Source organism: Frieseomelitta varia, unplaced genomic scaffold (genome assembly GCF_011392965.1).
Source record: "Frieseomelitta varia isolate USP_RPSP 00005682 unplaced genomic scaffold, Fvar_1.2 scaffold_778, whole genome shotgun sequence".
NCBI lineage: Eukaryota > Metazoa > Arthropoda > Insecta > Hymenoptera > Apidae > Frieseomelitta > Frieseomelitta varia.
Window position 1 is genome coordinate 193385 of NW_025110565.1, and position 19454 is coordinate 212838.

The 19454-nt window shown below is 43.5% G+C and overlaps 1 protein-coding gene across 3 annotated transcripts; it reads right to left on the bottom strand.

Moving 5' to 3' along the window:
* Window positions 1–1176: 1176 nt before the first annotated feature.
* Window positions 1177–19433, bottom strand: LOC122535827. Of its 3 annotated transcripts, none has more exons than XM_043667663.1 (7): window positions 19161–19433; window positions 18886–19029; window positions 18587–18734; window positions 18427–18509; window positions 18074–18227; window positions 17619–17909; window positions 1177–1430 (listed from the first exon to the last, which is right to left on the bottom strand). In XM_043667663.1, the coding sequence occupies exons 2-6, from the start codon at window positions 18940–18942 to the stop codon at window positions 17701–17703; spliced, it is 651 nt and encodes a 216-aa protein (XP_043523598.1). In that variant the 5' UTR covers window positions 18943–19029; window positions 19161–19433; the 3' UTR covers window positions 1177–1430; window positions 17619–17700. The 3 variants fall into 3 exon arrangements, with proteins under 3 accessions (XP_043523598.1, XP_043523596.1, XP_043523597.1); XM_043667661.1 differs by having other exon boundaries at window positions 18886–19083; XM_043667662.1 differs by lacking the exon at window positions 1177–1430 and adding an exon at window positions 16069–16831 and having other exon boundaries at window positions 18886–19083.
* Window positions 19434–19454: the final 21 nt, after the last annotated feature.

Genomic DNA, 19454 nt, shown 5'->3' on the forward strand with positions numbered 1-19454 from the left:
TTTGGTTTTCAATGTTTATTTACATTTTTTTGACGTAAACACACTTTGTTTTGAAAAATTTTCGAAAATTTGCAGTCGGAATTTCGAAAAATTTGAAAATTCGCTTTGTTTGCAAACATTGGTTTGTTTATTTCGGTTCTCACTGTTTATTTACGTTTTTTTTGATTGTTTGTTTTGGTTTTCAATGTTTATTTACATTTTTTTGGACGTAAACACACTTTGTTTTGAAAAATTTTCGAAAATTTGCAGTCGGAATTTCGAAAACTTTGAAATTTCGCTTTGTTTGCAAACATTGGTCTGTTTATTTTGGTTTCCAATCTTTATTTAGATTTTTTTGATTGTTTGTTTTGGTTTTCAATGTTTATTTACATTTTTTTGACGTAAACACACTTTGTTTTGAAAAATTTTCGAAAATTTGCAGTCGGAATTTCGAAAAATTTGAAAATTCGCTTTGTTTGCAAACATTGGTTTGTTTATTTTGGTTCTCACTGTTTATTTACGTTTTTTTGGTTGTTTGTTTTGGTTTTCAATGTTTATTTACATTTATTAGAAATAGATTATTATTTATATTTACTTTATTTATTATTTTTATTTATTATGTTAAATTTTACTTATTATATATTTATTTTATTTATTATATGTATTGTTTATATTTATTATTTCAATCTTGATCGTTTTACTTGATGTAATTTCCTAATTTACCTTTCTTTAAACGTAGAGTGCACTAAAAAGTCAATTTTTATTTACTATGTCGGTATTTCAGATCCCTATTCACGATCCCCCATGGTAAGGTGTTTGATCTATTCATATATCTCGTCTGCGAGCTTTGTCACAGACGAGGAATGTGAATAAAGATATGTCAATAAAGGTGTATGACCTCGTCTGTGACAAGGCAATATTAAAAACACAAATTTCTGCTTTATCAACTATAAATAAAAATGTGATCTTCTTATCACAACTCGATAAGAAAATTTAGTTTTGGCAATAGAGGAATAAGGTTTTTAATTTACAAAATAATCATATTTGATTATGAATACTTATTAATATTATACTAATGTATTTCTATTTAATATTAATTGCTAATGAATTTGATTATAGATTTACGAAATATATATCTTGAAATTTTTATGTACGTATATTACGGAAATTCTTTATTTATTAAAATGTAGCATAAAGCATAACAATGCAAAGGTTTAAAAAAACGTTTGATCATCCTGAACAAAGATATAATATTATAGATCCTGTAAGTGATAAAGGTTGTCGCTTTTCCATATACTTTCAAGTGATTCCATTTATAAAGATATAACAGGAGACACTTCGAAGTAGGAAATCCGCTTTACTCCACGACGCAGATTCTGTTCCAGAGCTTCCTTAAATGGTTAGAGCGCTTTGGCTTTGTATCTCATGGCTTCTCGTATTCCACTAAAGTACTGAAAATAAAGCAATATTAATGCGTCACTTCTGTTTTACGCGTAATATATAATCCCTTGACGTTACTTTCTCTTCTGGAAATCGCTGGACGATTGTATTATATTTGAACATTTCTACGATTACGTTCGTACGCAATTCTGTGCAAATTCTAGGTTCGTACAAGTAAAATTTTAGATATTCAAATTAATACAAAAGGGACAGTGCATTAAAGAAATTATTTGCGTATCTTTCTCTCGTTTGTGGCGTACTATGAATAGCGAAGGAACGTCGAAATTTCACGTGCTTGAATCATTTCGAGCGTAGAACCACGCGGGAATGGTAAGGATATCGTATTCGTCTCCAACTAAATTTTACGTCTACGAAGTGGTTAGGGGATGCACAGTCTGTGGTTGTATTTGTTACCCTCTGTCTCGGTGTCTCTCCACCCCTTCAGCCACAATGGCATTAAAATTACCAAGGAAATTCAATTCCCAGTTGGAAATGTATCGCGCACGTGTAGGTCATACTCGTATAGACGATGCCGGGGGTAACGTAGGTAAAAGACAGGGATGTCTAATCGTTGGGCTCCTAAGATTATGCCGCACTTTGAACGCCTGAACGAATCAGTTTTACTTCCATTAGCGTGCCATTTCTCTCTTAAACAGTTACAATTAATCATAAGCTCGTTGCAAACTTTTCCAATTTTCAGCGAGTTTTTCGAAATACAACGATCGCGTATTGTTGGAAGAGAAGGGAACGAACATAAATCCACAGTTTTCTTAACTGGCAATTTTAATAGGAAAAATTCGCGTATCGAGATTCACGAGAAATGCGACGAAATGTTACGTTTCACGGGAAATTGAAAATTCTGAAGTGCTAGCCAGAAACTAGACGTCCCTGTTCGAGGCGATATAGAAAAGCATATAACACACGCACGGCTCGCATACGTACGCGAGCCCGCTGCGGATAGCTTAGGTTGGTTAGTTAGCGTGCAAGTACACGTATCAAAGGCACTCAGAATCCGAGCTTAACAAAGCCAGCTTTGGGTTTACCAACCGTGTCACGTAGTACGTGTATACCTTACCTGCTCACGCTTCGCAAAACCTAAACCTCCTGTGGCCCGTCTAACTTTGGTCTTAATGCGTCAACGGGGAGGGATAAGTTTCGTTGGGGCAATTAAAACTAATTATTCCCGTCCGCGGTGGCATCGGCTAACCGGAGAGACCCTTGCGGCCCGATCGTTCGTAATTATATACCACGGAATTGCAATCTCGTTAACCGTGAATTTATAGAAAACACTTTGGAGGTCTAATTGATTGCGATTGAATTAGCTACGTTATCCGGACCTCTTCGGCTGAAACTTTTACGTCAAAGTTCAATTCTACTTGTCAGAGTGTACGATATACTTTTGAAAGCTTTGCAGCATTGCTGAAATTGTGAAATTCCAATTTCAAAGACCATGCTGCGAATAAGAATATAATAACTGCTTCAAACTGTTTGACAGTTTCGGGCTAATCGTGTATTTCTCCAATTTCTTCAAACCTCTAATTTCATTTTTCCAGAAAAATTGTTTCATTGTGTTCTTAGATCTCATCATTTTTCATCATTGTTGACCATTTCACTTCGTTCAGGTTCGCATCAATTTTCAACCGTTTCGCGTTAAAGTATTTTATTACGTTATAATTACTCTACTATCTCGTATATTCGTGACTGTAATATTTTACATTGAAATATTCCTTCACAGTCACGGTATCGAAGAGTACAAGTGCTTGCTTATCACGTTGATCTTCGAATTAACAAGCACGTATAAAACGTGTGAAGATCACTCTCCTCCATTTAACAAAAGAATCGCGATTTTCCTATTCCGTTTGAAGCGAGAAACGCGCGTGTCGATGGCTGATTCTCCGACGAGAGAGCGTGTAACATAATAGCAGCCATAAGGGTGACTGAATTTTGAAACAGATTAGCGTGACGCGTCCAGGTACGGCGGTTCGTATCGCAAATGCGCAAAGAGATAGCATCGCGAATCTAACGTGCTTATACGATCGTGCGTGTCGCATGATGAGCCACAGAGTGGGGTGGGGAGAGGGGTGGTATCGAAAATTTCAAGCCAAATGTGCAACTAAGTAGCTACTTAGGTCCCATTTGACGCAGGGGATCGTGATCGCGTTTGAATGGGAGATTTAGTCGGCGGATTTTCGTCCCGAATTGAGCTATTGTGCCGGTTTAAACCGGCCACCTGACGGCTCTTGACACGCCACCGTTTGCCTTTCTGCATTTTAAATGCGCTCCTCATCGCGTCTCGTACTCGTACCCGTGAAACGGATCATCCGCGAATCGCGAGGTTCTTGCGATGAAATCACTGTCGAACGACTGTCGAGGCTGAGAAATTAAGCGCAGAAGCGGGAAATTAAGCGTAGATGGTTCTGGCAGCTGTCTCGATTACTTTTTTCTTTTTTCTTTTTTCCAAGCCACGGCGTCAATCTGCCCTAAAGCATAACACGACAATCTAATAGCCGGTTCCACGCCCAAAAAATTAGCTCAAATGAATAAATACGATCTGGACGGACCGCGAAAGTATTGACGTTCCTCCCTCGATGAACGGTCTCCTGCCGGTGAAAGATTCTGGATCACCGTTCTTGTCGACAATCATGGATTCGACAGGAAGATTCTTACACGTTTCGAACAACGTGCAAATACGGGACAATTGTAGGAATTTTACCAGAGATTTTTGCCAGAGGAGGTGTTTCAACGAGAATATCTTTGACAATACTTTATCGAGAAACGGCGGATGTTTTGGCACCCCAACGTGCAGAAATGGTCACCCCTCTTGTAATACACGGCACCCCATCTATCGAATTATTTTGATTCTGCGATAATTCACCCAGCCTAATACGGCCATCCCTTCCTCTCCGAATTCAGCCTTCACGGTGGGGAGGGGGCAGGTGATTCGGGCATTTTGATGGAAATTCGAAAACGCGAAGGCGTACGCAGAGATCAGCAGGATTTATCGAAGTTACGGCTATTTGAAACGCCTGACACGTTTTACCGTCGAACGTTTAATCGCGTTCCAACGTACGACTTGTAAATTTAAAATCAGCGTTAACCGTAACCAACACCGATTACAGTGACTCTTCGGCACTCTTTCTCTCTTCTTTCTTTCTATTTTTTTTTTTTTTTAAGCGTTTTTAAAAAGATTTTAAAAGGATTCCCAGATATTCTGACGCGTGCCCATTCGGCTTAACGCTTGGCCGCACGTGCTCCGAACGGAAGCAATGCCCTTAACGCGATTCCAGCGAGTCGCCGAATCCTCAGCCCGTGTCGAATCAATGGCGGATCGCTGTGCTCGATTCCGATGTAGTTTTTGGAAAAGTATACAGCCGGGCAGACGCGATAATCCGTCGCGGCCGGTATTGTCGGCGCGAAATTGAATTTTCGTCAATTAGATTTTCGGTATTTACGGTTGGTTAGTCCGTGTACCAGCCCGAGCACGCACAATGGCAGAAGAGAGAAAGAGAGAGGAAAGTACGTTTCCTGGACAGCTGTGTCGAGTGTCCGCCTCGATACGTACTCTTTCGCCACCCTCCGTGGCTCTCTCGCATTATTATAATGTGGCCTCCGGGCCTGATTTTACCGGATCACGACGCCGTGTCTAATTCATTGTCCGTCTTTGCTCCAGTTGTGGATCAGTTCGGCTAATTGACGGCGAGTCTCGTCGAGTTCCGGTCGCTCGTGAAATTTCCCGAAATGGCGAGTCGTTTAAACGTTGCGCGCGAACTACGGTACGGAACGTCGATTACGTTGGCGAGTCCGTTGCCGTCTCTCGAACGAAAACAATCTCTTTGGATGTCCTCCACAAGGGTTCGGCGAAGAAGCGATTGAAATGCTTCGAAGATGCTCGCTCGAACGGGCTCCGAGAATTTGAATATTCCAGCGAGCTAATTTGCCACTGACAAAAGATGTTATTCCCGTGCCCTCTTCGTCCCTCTTTCATCGGCGAGGTTTTAGGCGAAGTTTCCGACCGCGACGGGCTTGGTTAATCACTACAATTGATATTCCGCTGATATCACCGCACCGAGTGACGGAGCAACGTGGTAACGAAGTAACCCGATTAAAGGGAGCCTCTTATTGGCCCCGCTCTTGCTCGTTCTCTTCAATCGAGTTACATGATTAGCTACGGGGTGCGAGAAAGAGGGTAGCCTCCTTCGCGACAAGAGGCCTCGCCATCGCGTCGGTGCAAACATCAGAGGAACCGACGAAAGCAGTTTATCCGCTGCTCTAGTTGTCAACGCCTATTAAAACACAGTACCGATTAAACGACACATATAATCTGTCCACTGTGCTAACAATACAGTCCCCACTGTGGTCTGACAAACACGATCTTTAAACGTTACGTAAGATAAGAGGAAAGATGCACGCATAATCCATATATACGACCGACTCGAGCCGACGCTCACAAATGCCTGTATAATAACAGATTATCGATTGTTCGTATTCTCCATTTTATCCTTTATGATTTCTCGATCATCGTTTCTTGGTGATCTTTTACGAAAGGTTTCCTAGCACGGGTAATTGTAGATGTTAGGGTTTTATGACACGTTAAATACCAAGTATATGGTTATTTTCCGCGTTTTACTTTTTACAATCTATTTTATGTTGTAAATAATTCGCAGATCCACAAAGCATTGGATATTGTTGCAAATAACATACCTAACGTACTACGCTTTGAAGTTTATGATAATTTACAAATTTAATATCGCACTTGTTAGTGAATCTAGTGTGCATTTGTCACTATTGAATTAATAATCTAATTTTTTTTTTAAATGATTTCTTTTATACGATATTGGAAACACGTACTCGTAATACTTTATTATAAAACATGTGTTACGCAGCTGTGAGACAACACTACAAAAACTAATCAATACTGTACTAATAGATTAACAACAATTAACGAGTTATATACTTCAACAATTTGATTAAACTCAAGAATTAAAATAATTAAAATAATAATCAACAAGTACTTGCAGTAATAAACAAAGATAGATTTTTATACATTTATGGAAATTCAAAGATGTGAAAGTGGACACAGAGTGCAAAATAATAAAATAAAGCACACACATAAAATATGTAAAATATAATATTTATATAACATTTAACAAAATGAAACAAATTTCAACATCGGTCGTTGTGTTCGTAGGTTTTGAAATTTGAATAAACATCCGCGATGCAACAACCAAACATCGTCTACATCTACGTGGCCATTTCGTAAATCTTTCGAATGGTGAAACCCTGTGTTCCCCCTTCTGTTCCATAGCTGACTTGTCGTTATTATGTTTATCAATATATCATTATTACGAAACCGTCAATTCCGAGTGGAGTACCAACACAAGAGAAAGCGCGAGAGCGAAGTTACAGTCTAGGGAACGTTCGTTCCTTCTGACAGGGATTCGTTTAGCAGGAACGTATTGGCGACTTCCGGCGAGCAGAGGCAACCGGCCGGAGAATCTACGTCCGTGGACAGCCGCGTATGCACACTCGTCAAAGCGAAATCTGGAAAACCGCATCACGCAAGGGCGGTCACAATACGGGCCGCTGATTTCCGACATTAATGACATATTTGCGACAATAATATTCTGTGTAAACGAGTGTATTATATAATGACGAAATACGCGGTTGCGGGGAAAGAGATATATAACCGGCTGGCCGGTCGGTCGTGCTCAACCAACATCCACGAGTTGCCGAGACCGCGCGGTCTCTGCGTGTGCACGAATCGGTCGTTACGTGCCGGTCGTCGTCGTGCTTGTATCCACCCACACACACACACACACACACACACGCTCCTGCCATGCCGTTTCTTGCCGACGTGTAGGTGGAAGATACTCACGGTCGCAGGAAACAGCGCATCATGGTAATAACCGTCATCAAACGACGACCACTTAGAACCAGACCAGGTTCCTCGGTGGAAAATTCGTCCTTTTACTACTGGCCGCGGAAACCATGACTCTATCGCCACGCTTTGTTCTTTGTGCCATTCATCGTGCCATATTCTGATCCACTGATCGCCATTGAGAAGAATTAAAAATTTCAAGGATGGTCCTGAATGCCCGGCAGAATTCGTTTTCGAAGCGCCGACGCGTCTCGAGGAAACAGAGTCACGAGTCTACTTCAAGGAAGCGTTCCTGGCTTAATCGATGAGATGGCTCGTTAATTTCGTAGCAGCGGTTTCTCTTCTTGTTCACGGTCGCGGGATTCACGTGTCGTGGCGAACAGCCGTCATCAGGAGCGAGCGGCGTTTCCACAAACTCGGACACGTCGTAGAATTAAGATTTCCAAGCTTGTGGATATCAAAGACGATTAAGACAGGCGATATTTAAATAAAGAAAAAAAAAAAAAAAAAAAAGAGAGAAAACAATTTTCGTTCCGGGAAGGAATCATATTCGCTTCGGGTCTCGTAACGTCGAGCTTTCGAGGCATTCTCTATTAGATCGTAGTATCTGGTCTAGTAACGAGCATTCATGACGGCGACACGGTATTAAACTGTCGACGATATCCGCCATTTGGAAACGGACGACGATGGAAACAGGTAGCGAAAAAGGGGCGCGAGAGAGACCGAGAGTGAAAAACAGCCGTAGAAGGGAAAACGGAGAGAGGGATAGCGCACTGTCAGAGAAAAAGAGAGAGAGAGAGAGAGAGAGAGCGGGAGAGAGGAAAAGAGAGACGGATGGACAGACAGAGAAATTACAGCCGCATGCTGCGTTCAGGAAACGGCGCATTCTATTGTGCTTTTGTCATAGTTAAACTGTCAGGCCAATTTTGCGTCGGGCCAATTTATGCTCACGTGTCCCGATGTACTCGCGATCCTCCCCGCCGCGTCGCGCCGCCCCGAAATGGCACGTTATGCTGGACTGCATAATTTTGCAAAATTTTCTGCGCGCTCGTACACGAGAACGGGGAACGAAGGTGAACCGGACGATCCGCGTTATTTTCAGACACGTACGACGCGGTCCCGCGTCGAATTTGAATTACGCCGGAACACCAGGACTTGCTTGGACGCCGCTGCTTCACTGACGTTATGCCAATCGAGACGTTTCCAGCGAGACGGATTCTTTCTCTCTCTGAGCGTCATCGGAAACGTCGATCCCCGCGGCGGAACCACGTAAGAAGAAACAATAAGAAGAAAAAAAAAAGAAACATCGACCATCTCTACAATGATCATTACGATAATTCGTAGTTTAACCGATGGACGATGTTGCGTTGCGATTTCGATCACGTACGAGAGACGCGGACGACCGGTTAAAATTCCACGAACAGGCCGTATCGACTTAACGATCGGATCTCCGCCGAAGCGGTTGGCAAATCGCGAGGGTTTGGCCCCCGTTCCCCCCCGGCAATTAGCGTAATTAAATAATAATCGGAAGGAAAGAACGGTTGGCCGGGAGAGCTAGTAACCGAACCACGCCCCGAGCATTCGTGATATGCCGACCAATCGGCCGAGACCACCGATGTCCTCCCCGACTCGTCTTAATCACACGACTCTGTAACTATCCTTTAATCGAAAGGCCCGCCTCGCGACGGCCACGATCGCCGAGATATCGTCCCGATCGGACTACGCTAAACCGGCCGATCGTGCGCGTTTTCCATCGCTGAGCAGCCGATTTTTTTTATCGGTTGTTAAACCGGCGTTCCTCTCTCGATCGTTAAATCCGTCGAAAATCGTCTGGAAAGATGGACGAATATTATCGGAGAGCAACGATTTGTTGCGACGCCGGCAGAATTTAAAGTCCGCTCATGCATTATGCATAGTGCGAAAGTGAAACAAACTACGAGTGAAAAACTGGTTCGCCGTTGAACAGCGGCGCGGCGTCTCTTCCAAAATCGATCGGATGCTAACGTTACGTGAAAACCGATCGCGACCATCGTCGCGAGAGAACCCTTATTTTCCCCTGAAATTCAGATGTATCGCGTTTCATGATATCTTTCTGGATAAACGTGCACGTAGCTCCGTATCGTGCGGATACCGAGGAACTATAGGTACGAGGAGGAGCCGAGGAATTCGTCGAACATTATCTCCCCGCGAGAGGGGCGAGGATCGGAAACGAATGAACACGAGAAAGGCTGAAATCGCGAAAACGATACGCAATCGAGCCCTCCGCCTCGAAATTTTCATTCGTAACACGTATCCGGCCAATTAGCCGAGGCGTTAAAGTATTCTATGGTTCCAAGGAAAGGTGGTTTGTGCACTTAAACACAGCCGAGTTAACTCGACCCCGCTCAACCGGCAACACTTTCGATGCCCGATGTGCATGAATAAAACATCATTCGGAGAGACAGCCGATGCACGAATGGCGTGCACGCTCGAAGAAGGAAAAAGAAAGAAAGAAAAAAAAAAAAAGAGAAAAGGAAAGAAAAGAAAGAAAAAAGAAACAGAAACGGAGAAAGAACTGGCAATGTCTGAGAAAAAAATATTTTGTTCCCGGTAGAATGCATAACTGCTCGCGCGAGCAATTACGACAACGGGCAAGTTGGGCCGTAGGATAGATAAATTATTCAATAAATGCGATCAGTTCCGATGACGGCGAAAATTAGACGACCCGATGAAAATTTTAAACGCGTGGCAAAATGAATTTTCGACGACTGTCACGGTGGGGTTGCCCCGACACCTTCGTCCCCGTGTGTTTCGATGTAATTGCGTTACGCCATCGACACACGTTTCCCACTGTACTCGATGATGACGTCAACAGGTTCGCCCTTAGGTGACGAAACATCCGTTCGCCGTCACCTCTGTCGAGCGTGCTCGAAAGTAAAAATAATTCAACTGTGTTTAGCGAAACGATTGCAAAGTGTATGCGTGTTTCTGATATCTGGATGACTGCCTGGAGCTTGCCTCGGAGACAAGGACGTGTACGAGAACAGGAGTGAATGGCTGTTGGCACGAGGTTGTATGCGAGGCTGGTTGTGTCTTCAAGTGCCAGCACGATCTTCCAATGAAATTGCAGTGAATATATACGCCGGGTGGTACAAGCCGGCGCAGACGCGTTACGAAAACAGGCAGGAGGGCGCGTATTTCCACCCTCGACTTGGGCTGGTAATGCCGTGGCCGGGGTGTGAAAATCAGGAGCGAGCCGCGGCGGAGACGGAGGTGTTGCGAGAGAAAGAAGAGGGGTGCGTATGCACGTGAGAAAGAGAGAGAGAGAGAGAGAGAGAGGAGGGAGGATAAAAAAGGGGAGAAAGAGGAGCGCCGGCAGTAGGAGGAAATGGTTGAGAAGGAGCGTAGGGGGATGAAGAGGGTGAGAAGCTGAAACACCCCTGGGTCCAGCGAGCTAGGGAGAATCAGAAGAGGCAGAGGAGAGAGAGATAGAGAGGGAGTGGATAGTCGAGTGAGAGGGAGAGATTGCCGCCATTTTACAGTGGCGCGGATCTGCATAACGATCAGAGACTGTCGTGTTTATCAAAGCTTTTCTCCGCCATCTGCATAATTTTCTGCCGCGCCAGGATAGAGAGAACGGGTGGCGAACGGGACGCGCGCAGGGGAACGCCTAGATACCCTTGCTCTCTCCACTCTCGAGTGCATTTTATGTGCACGACTTATGAAACTTTAACGCCCTTACGAATAAATTACTCGAGTAAGCGTCGGCCGCTGTAGCCTTCCGGACGCGTGATTGGGCCATTTGCATTTCAAGTGAGACGAATTAATAAAAAAATATTTGCCTAACTTCTCGCTGAAACCTGGATTCACTGTCACCGCCGTCGTGTTCCTCCGCCTTCGGATAAATAATCTTCTTGCCGGCGATTAAAACACGATATCTCAATGTTCAAGTTGCCTTTCAAATTGCGAACAAAACACGATCGCATGCTTACCCGAAGTAAGAGGAAACTTCTGAAGAAAAAGAGGTAAAATTCGCAACAGACGGATCAATGTTTCCCGAAACTACCTCGACGACATATTGTATCCGCGTATTACAGCACCGACACGGCCGAATTCCCAAGGCAACCGTTGAGAAAGAAAAATATTTAGTGACAGTCCCTGCGTATCGATAAGGGTGGTACCCGTTATTAGGGTTCTTATTAGCCCAGCATATGTACTAGAAGGGCGATTTTAGATACCGATCGAGCCGTCCTCTCTCTTTTACTCTCCGTGTCGGTGATCGCGCGCACAGATACCGCAGTTTGCAGTAACAGGTCCTATTTCAAGGGATTACAAATAGATTTAATCTTTATCGGGCGTCTTCTGTTTTCCGATCTATCAGCCAGAATGCAAATGCTCGCTTCTCTCGGATCGCAAGAGGAAACGGATGAAAAGAGCGAGCAAATCTCGTTTTGTGTAACGTTACACCTCGATCGTTCGGTGTATCGTTTCACATACTTCAAAGTTTCTTTGATTTTCCGTTATGAAGCTCGTTATAAAAATGAGTTATAACCCCTCGATTAAGATGAATAAGTCGAATAATATAGGAAGGACCATACATTTTTGTTCGAGCGGTAATTCTCCTTTTTTTTTTTTTCCTCACGCGAGAAAGAAAAAGTTTATTAATTCGTTTGTCAAAGAGTTCAAGGGTGGAACGGTTAACGCGTTAGTTCACCTGATTTGGAGGCTTAATGAGCCCGTTGACACTTTGATGCAGGGTGTCCCGCGTGTCGCCAGGGAATTGCCAGTTCAATAATTCAGAGGCTGGCCGTAATGGAACTTGTCCGCAGGACTCGATCTATCATAGAAAATTGCACGGAGCCCTTTTACCGACGCTCATAAGAAACATACATATTAGAAGAATAACAGCGGACTAGCTTGTAACCTCGTGTGTCCGTCCTTCCGTTTCGAGAATTGATTAGAGCTCGGGAATAAATCATGCGTGCGTGTGGGTGCATTCGTCGGCATATATCTATGCTCGCGCGAAAGAGAACCGTGACATTTCCTAAAAAAAAAAAAGAAAAAAAAAAAGGAAAAAGAACCTTAACTTGATAAAAAGGAGAATATGATCGGATTATGTGGAACGAGGGGGGTTGAGTACACGAGACGAATCCCAAAGTTTATCGAATTCCCGCCGACAGAGGTAGCTCGTCGGCCAAGTGACCGTTGTTAATTAGCCATCGATTCATTCATAACAGGTTGACAGACGCGACACGATTACTTCGGGCTTAACGAGCAGTCGATTAATACATTAATGACGATTAGAGGGACTCTGAGTTTCGTTGATGGGGAGTCGGAGTGGTGGATGACACGCGGTGTGATTAATTGGTGTACTCGCTTCGAAAGCATAACCGGTTCGAAATAATCGCCGATTCCGTTTGTGCGAGTTTTTCCGGAAGCTCTAAGCTTGTTCCATCTGTTCGAAACGAGAGAGAACTCGAAGCACCGACAGCGAGCCGGCGGCCTCTCGTCGTCCGTCGGCAGCGAGAAACGCTCGACGTCAAAAGCAAAGCTCAGAGGCAATCATGAGCTTTCGAATGCAAAACAGCAGCTTTCGCCTAGCAGCACTCGGCACTTTTACATTTAAATGTAAACTCGCTGAGTGCGCGCCGCAGAGCCACCCTCGCCATATCCTCCCCCATCTAGCAACGGACCCCTTCTCGACCCCCTTCACCATCTCCCGTTCTCTCCTCTGCACATCGTACACCCCTATCCGCGTAACGTTTCCATCCGCCTCCTCCACCATCTCCTCCTCCTCCTCCTCATCCTCCTCATCCTCCTCTCTTTCGAGGACGTAGGCGATATGGCGGAGGCGCCTGGATTTAATATTTTACACCTCAAATGTTGGGCGCGCGCGCGAGCCAGAAATGCAAAACAGCTCATAGAGTATCCCTCGAGCTGTTGACCCCTTCCGTCGCCGTCCATAACGATTCCCTCCCCTTTTGGTTTAGATTGGATTTAAAACGCGCTAATTTGTCGAGCGCGGCGCGACCCACGCTTTGCACAAACCCGCTCGCGTGTCTTCGACCGTCCGTGTGACCGTACTCCTCCTGTAGTCGAAACTGCGTACAGTCGCGCGCCTCTTTGCCAACACAGGGGTGTGTAGAGGTGTGTGGGCACGGTGGGCCACATCTAAATTTAAAATCTGCTTTGCATAATGCCCGACCTCGTCGTTGCTCGTCGACCCCGGGACCGCCTAATTGCGGCCTCGTTCGAGCCCCGGTGTCCCTTCGACACCTACAGCAGCCATTCTCGAAAAACCGGCTCCTTCCGCCCACCATCCCTCGCTCGCTTCCGCCACTTTGAATCGACCGACCAGATAACCGGACGCTGTTCCCCTCGTTCTGTACTTCGGTCATCGATCTACCCTTTCTTACGAAAATTGATCTTCGGTTTCCGAACGATACGACGGAGAAAGAAAAACTTATGCTCCTTCAAGATTGAACGAACGTCAAAGGCCTGACTTGGTCATTATCATATCGTACAGATCAAATATTTCAAAGCAGTGTCCAAGGTAATATCGATCATAGATCGACTAGTCCAGGTACGAAAGCACGTAGTAGCGAAGCCGTATCTTTCGATCAATTGCCGATAATTATCAATTATCAATTACGTGGCGCGGTAATGAGGTATCGTTCGATTGCTTCACGTAGCCGGGCATACGTGCGGGAACGTGAAAACGGCGTTGGGAACGGCCGGAAGTCGATCGAAGAACTCGTTTCCACCCGTTCTCTCTTCCAGGGATAATGGCTGGAGTAATCTAGCTTAACATGACGATACAGCACGAAATGAAATATCGCGTATCGGGCCGTAATGACCGCTTTGTACATGGAAGGAAATCGCGTTTCTTTGTTAAGTGCTATCTGCATGGTCTAAGAAGCTAGTTTTAAACCGCATTGCTGCAAATGACATTTGTAAATGACACGAGCAACAACGTACGAACGAAGATCGACGAGCATTCCGTGCACGTGCGTACAGATTTCCATCCCTCGGCCTACTAATACAATCATCGCATTGGCGCATTGTCCAGGAAACTTTGTCACGGTGGTCACGCGGTAGATCGTTCTGTATCGTGTTTAATGTAGTATTAAACGCAGCTATTGTGTGCCTCGCCGTCCATCGTGTTCACAAATTTATTTCCTCGCTTCCCGCTGTCCATTCGTCTCTCCTTAGAAAAGAAAAAAAGCGCAAGCACGTGCCGCCCCCGTTTCGACCCGAAGAAATTCGAAAGTAATGTGATTTCTCCCGTCTTTCGACCAGAGCCGATCATTGGTCCGAGGGAGGGGGAGAGAAAAAAAAAAAAGAAAAGAAAACGTACCAAGGGACAGGGGATAGGTACCCTCTTATTCATACGCTAAGACGATTTGCCAATATTCGTGCACGACTCTTGGCAAACGAACTTCCCGGTCACGATACGCGCGACTTCTTGCTTCTCCTAATTTTTTCCCTCTTCATCTTATCCACACTGGCTGAAATTTACAAATTTGGCGCACAACCAAGCAGCCGAAAGAGTTATCTAAACGTTAGATTCTAGGATGTTGGACGAAATACTTGACGGGGAATGAATGTGAAGATCGCAAAGAAAGATCGAGGAGCAAACGGATGAAGCGTATTCGGAAGAGTAACGTGCCTCTTACCGTCGTTACTGGCAGTTTCCTGCGATAACCCCAGCATTATATTCGTAGCCCCTAAATAACAGGGGAATAGAATTCACAATGGGCCACAATGACTGAGCCAACATTACGAATTAGGCTCGGTTACGCGTTTATTGCTGATTCCGGTCCAGGACAGCGGCGTCGCAGCACGTTTTCCAAGTGGTGCGAGCAAACGGACTGGCTACGAGGTACACGCTCGAAAAAGGACGCCACTGCAGAGATACGAAGTATTAGCATTGGTTAGCTTTATGGGGCGTTCAGTTCCGCCGTTCTGTCATTTTCTCTTTCGCTCGTCTCTTCGTTCTCTCTTTCCAGCTCTCGTTCGGGAGAGAACGAACGCGGCAGATCAATAAAATCTGTCTGTCTGGAAAAATAATGCCAAATCGACTGTCCGTTTTTGGCGGCGAACAAATAAATGTCACAAAAGGAGTGGAACCGCCTGCGCACACCGACCATTTCGTCGAGCCAGACGCTTTAAGGTTCGATTCTCTCCTAGTTCGTGACGGCCGAATCTATTTGCCAAAACATTCGAAGGAATCGACTTTAGAACAGAGTATAGGAACGGCGTTCGACGCGATAGGCAAACATTTTATATTGTAAATGATCTCTCGTATCGATCAGGAGACGCGTTCTGACGTCGGTGGAAAAATTTGTTTTTTCACGGTTAGGTGACTAGCAAGAGCGGAAACCGCGACAAGGGGACCGAAACTGGGACGCAATAATTATTAATCAATTTCGTATTAATTGTTTTCTGGGCGTCGAGCTTAAGTGGGATGTTGTGTTCTGGCTTCTGGCAAGCTCTGCCCCGTAACCAGCCAAAGTGTCATACAAGAAGATTAATTACGTCGCACCACCCTTTATATACGCCATGCGTGCGACTACCCTTCTCCTTAATCCTTGGATACTCGTAAAAGTATTCCAAGTTTCACGAAGATATCAGAGAAGTATATAGCAAACAGCGCGTCATCGCGTGAAAAGATATTTTCTGCGAGAATGATATTCGATGAAAGTTCATATTTCGCAAATATTTGTGGTACGAATTCTTCGTGAAATGTGGTAACATTTATTAATTACTCTATTTATCAGATTATAAACATCTATTCATTCAAGGCATTCGATGATATATTAATTTGTTAGAAAAGTTTACAATATTTTAAAGAAGCAACAACTGCAGATGTAATCTTCGATCGAGTTAAACTCAGATCAAGATTTTGTTACTCTTCCAAATGAGCACAGTCCTTTCGTAATATCTGTTTTTCGTCCAAGTCTTTCCCGTGATTGTAACCCCGGTTAGTAAAAAAAAAGAGGTAGGTACGCGAAAATAAAAGAGACCCGAGGGAATAAGGTTTCGCTGGTACTCCGTTCTCGATCCACGAAAGAGCCAAGTTAGTTTTATTTTACAATCCATCGGCTTCCACGACACGGAGGGGTGAGTTTCGCAGTCTACTGGTAGCTACTCCAGTCGAAAGACGAGAGAGAGAGAGAGAGAGAGAGAGAGAGAGAGAGAGAGAGAGAGAGAGAGAGAGACGTCGAGCGGTAGTTGGAATCCTTCTGGATGGTTGGACGAGTGTCGAGGAGGGTGTACAAGTTGCGAGGGGGCGGACTGGCTGTCAACTAGTGTTTTAAAAGTTTGCGACAGCCTACAAATTGGTTCGCTCAGTTCTTTTTAAAAGCACCACCAACCAACCACGTCGCGTACTCCAATGTGTCTGTCTTTCATGTTTCGCAGCCGTATCGTTCAACGGAGAGCTTACGAAAGTTTCCTCTGGCGTCAATTTATACGTTGAGGATATATTTCGTTATCGATAATCATTTGGATTGACGACGTCTTTGAGCTTGATTCATCTCTCTCTTCGCATGCCTATAAGAAATACGAAATTGAGAAAGAAATTCGCACGACGGTAGGATATTCCCGGATATTGCAGAAGTTACGCCCGCTGGTGCGTTACTTTTCGGGGAAACGCAAATGATCGTCTAGAAACGTGGTGAAACGTCCGAAATAAATCGCGAGAAGGGGCTTTTTCTATCGGCCATTGTGCGCTCGATCATTATTCTCCAGAGTTTCGCGAAAAGTTCCGACCATTTTCGGACAAATCGACCTCCATCTAGGAGACGCCGGCCCCCGTATAGGGAATATGCTTGCGCGCGATTCAAATCCCGGAAGTTTAAAAGTATTTCGACGTAAAACGTGGCCATTTCTCATATTTTCTATGCAACCGCGCTCCGCCGTGGGCGCATTTGATACACTCTATTAGTCGCATCCCCGGACTGATTTATCGAGTTACCCGCATTATTATACATTTTCCCCATTACGGGACCGAGATTCATCGTATTCTGGTAGTTTGCCTGCTCTCTGCACATTCCATTAGTTGCGAATGATCAATGGTTATTGTGCGGACTTAAGATTCGAATCTTTTCCAGAAATAGAGATGCTTTGAGTAAAAAAAAAAAAAAAATAACAAACAAATTATATTTATATGTATCTCTCTGTAAAACTATGTGTATGACAAAAAAATAGCAACTCCAAACTTTACGTTTAAAAAGTTAGGGGTCAAAATTATAAATAAATACACGTATATTGGACGCACGTAACTTATAACGAATGAGTACTTTATATTGATAATTAATAACTATATGTTTTCTGATACCTGGATATTTATCTTCTTGTCGCAAACAACAAGGTAGTAATGTGCAGCACAGAAATAAAATCCAAAGAGTCTCGAAATTGCATTAGCTGTTTGGATAAAATTGAAGATGTCTTGGCGAATCGAACATCGAGAAATTCTGCGACAGAAACGATGGCGATTTTGGTTCGTCGCTATTGTTCGATTGCGTCATCGATGTGGCTATCGTTGTTGGTAACTCTGTACGATTCTGCTGCTTCTCGATCCATTCTTTCCGAGCAGTATACACGACCATCCACATGTATGCAGAAAACACTAAATCGACAAAATGTAAACTTTGTCTATCGTTCGATTTTTTAATTCGTTCAAGAAAAAAAAAAAAAAAAGAAAGAACGTAGCTATTACGACACTGCTTAAGCGACAAACACACGTTGAACAAGACACACCATCCGCGAGTTAGGTAATTTTAATATACTTACGTAGATAGATACTGGACAGTGGAATGTACCATATTGATTTATCGTAAACATCGTATTGTGGTTCGTGCGTCAGATGAATAGACAGCGCCACAGACTGATCTATTATGCTAATTATTTGCAAATACATCCAAGGCACGGCGCACTTAGGTTTCCTCTGCGAACGTACGCCGAAGTTAGCAAGATCGTTAGCGAGTTTAAGCAAGGTTGCTACGTGCCGAAAATACGCTTTTTAAATAAAGAAGTCTACGGTTGATTCGCTTTCAATACACGGCTACAGCGTCCGTTCTCTTTGATCACTTTGGCATTGTATTTCGCATCTATCAGGAAAATAACTGGCTAAATATAATACTTACGGAAATTGATCCAAAGGCGAGATACGCACTGGCCGATAGAAATGACATCGTGTACATGAGGAAGAACACCACGGTTGTTTGCGCTAAATGTTTCGATTTTATATTAGCGTCGCAATATTTCTCGGATATTATCTATGCGTTTACTCATGATGAAACCTACCTTTATTTTTCACTTGAAAGTTTTTTAAAATTTGCAACCAATTTAAACCAACTATGCTCCAATTTCTAATAGAATTGAAAAATTCTTCGTCTGTTTCCCTTGAGAAATAGTTGCTCATCAACAAGTTTATCGTAAGTATGGACAATGACTAGAAAAATACAGGAGAAATAAACACGGTGCGTAGTAACCTTAACATTCGTCGTTGAAAAGAACAAGTTCGGAAAATAATACAATAATATTTTCCGTTATCGTGCAATGTGTTAAAAACCGGCTTAACTGACAGATTGTCCGTCACTTACCATAGTATAGGTACTGATGATCCTTGTGGCTAACGCTAGTCCGATACAGCACAACATATTCTGGTTGAATTGTTAACGTCTTGATACACTGAACCACGAATACTAAATGCTCGAACCGAGCCGAAATGACCACGGTTTTCGTTCCTACGTCAAACGACACTAGACTGATTGTTCGTAAAAAAATGTAAACACACTTATCTACAAGCAAATACGCGCTTAAAATTTAAAACTACGGAATTCAATTCTTGTTACTCGATTGACTACTAACTACTTACATGCTTGCTTCTTCACAAATCTACAGTTGAATCGTCGTACAGCATATCGATAATACTTCTAATCGATAATAATTAAAGTCGCAATGTAGACGAGGTGTTACATCGCTGTATTTTATAATCTATGTGTGATATAGCGATAACTGTAAAAAAAATTGTTATTATCTTACTGTCGAACACGTGTATCTATGAAATTTATACGTGTTAATATAATAATATAAGTTTCCTAATGAATAAATTTTTTATTGGATTTCTAAACAAAGTCGTAGATCGAACAAAGCCTTCGACAGTAGCCTC

Excerpts from the sequence above, each read along its gene's own strand:
- LOC122535827 (XM_043667663.1), bottom strand. The coding sequence starts at position 18,942 with ATGTTGTGCTGTATCGGACTAGCGTTAGCCACAAGGATCATCAGTACC. Across the intron at positions 18,735-18,885 it reads TCATCAGTACCTATACTATG|TCATTGTCCATACTTACGAT; the intron begins GTAAGTGACGGA and ends GTATTTTTCTAG. Across the intron at positions 18,510-18,586 it reads CTTTCAAGTGAAAAATAAAG|CGCAAACAACCGTGGTGTTC; the intron begins GTAGGTTTCATC and ends CGAAACATTTAG.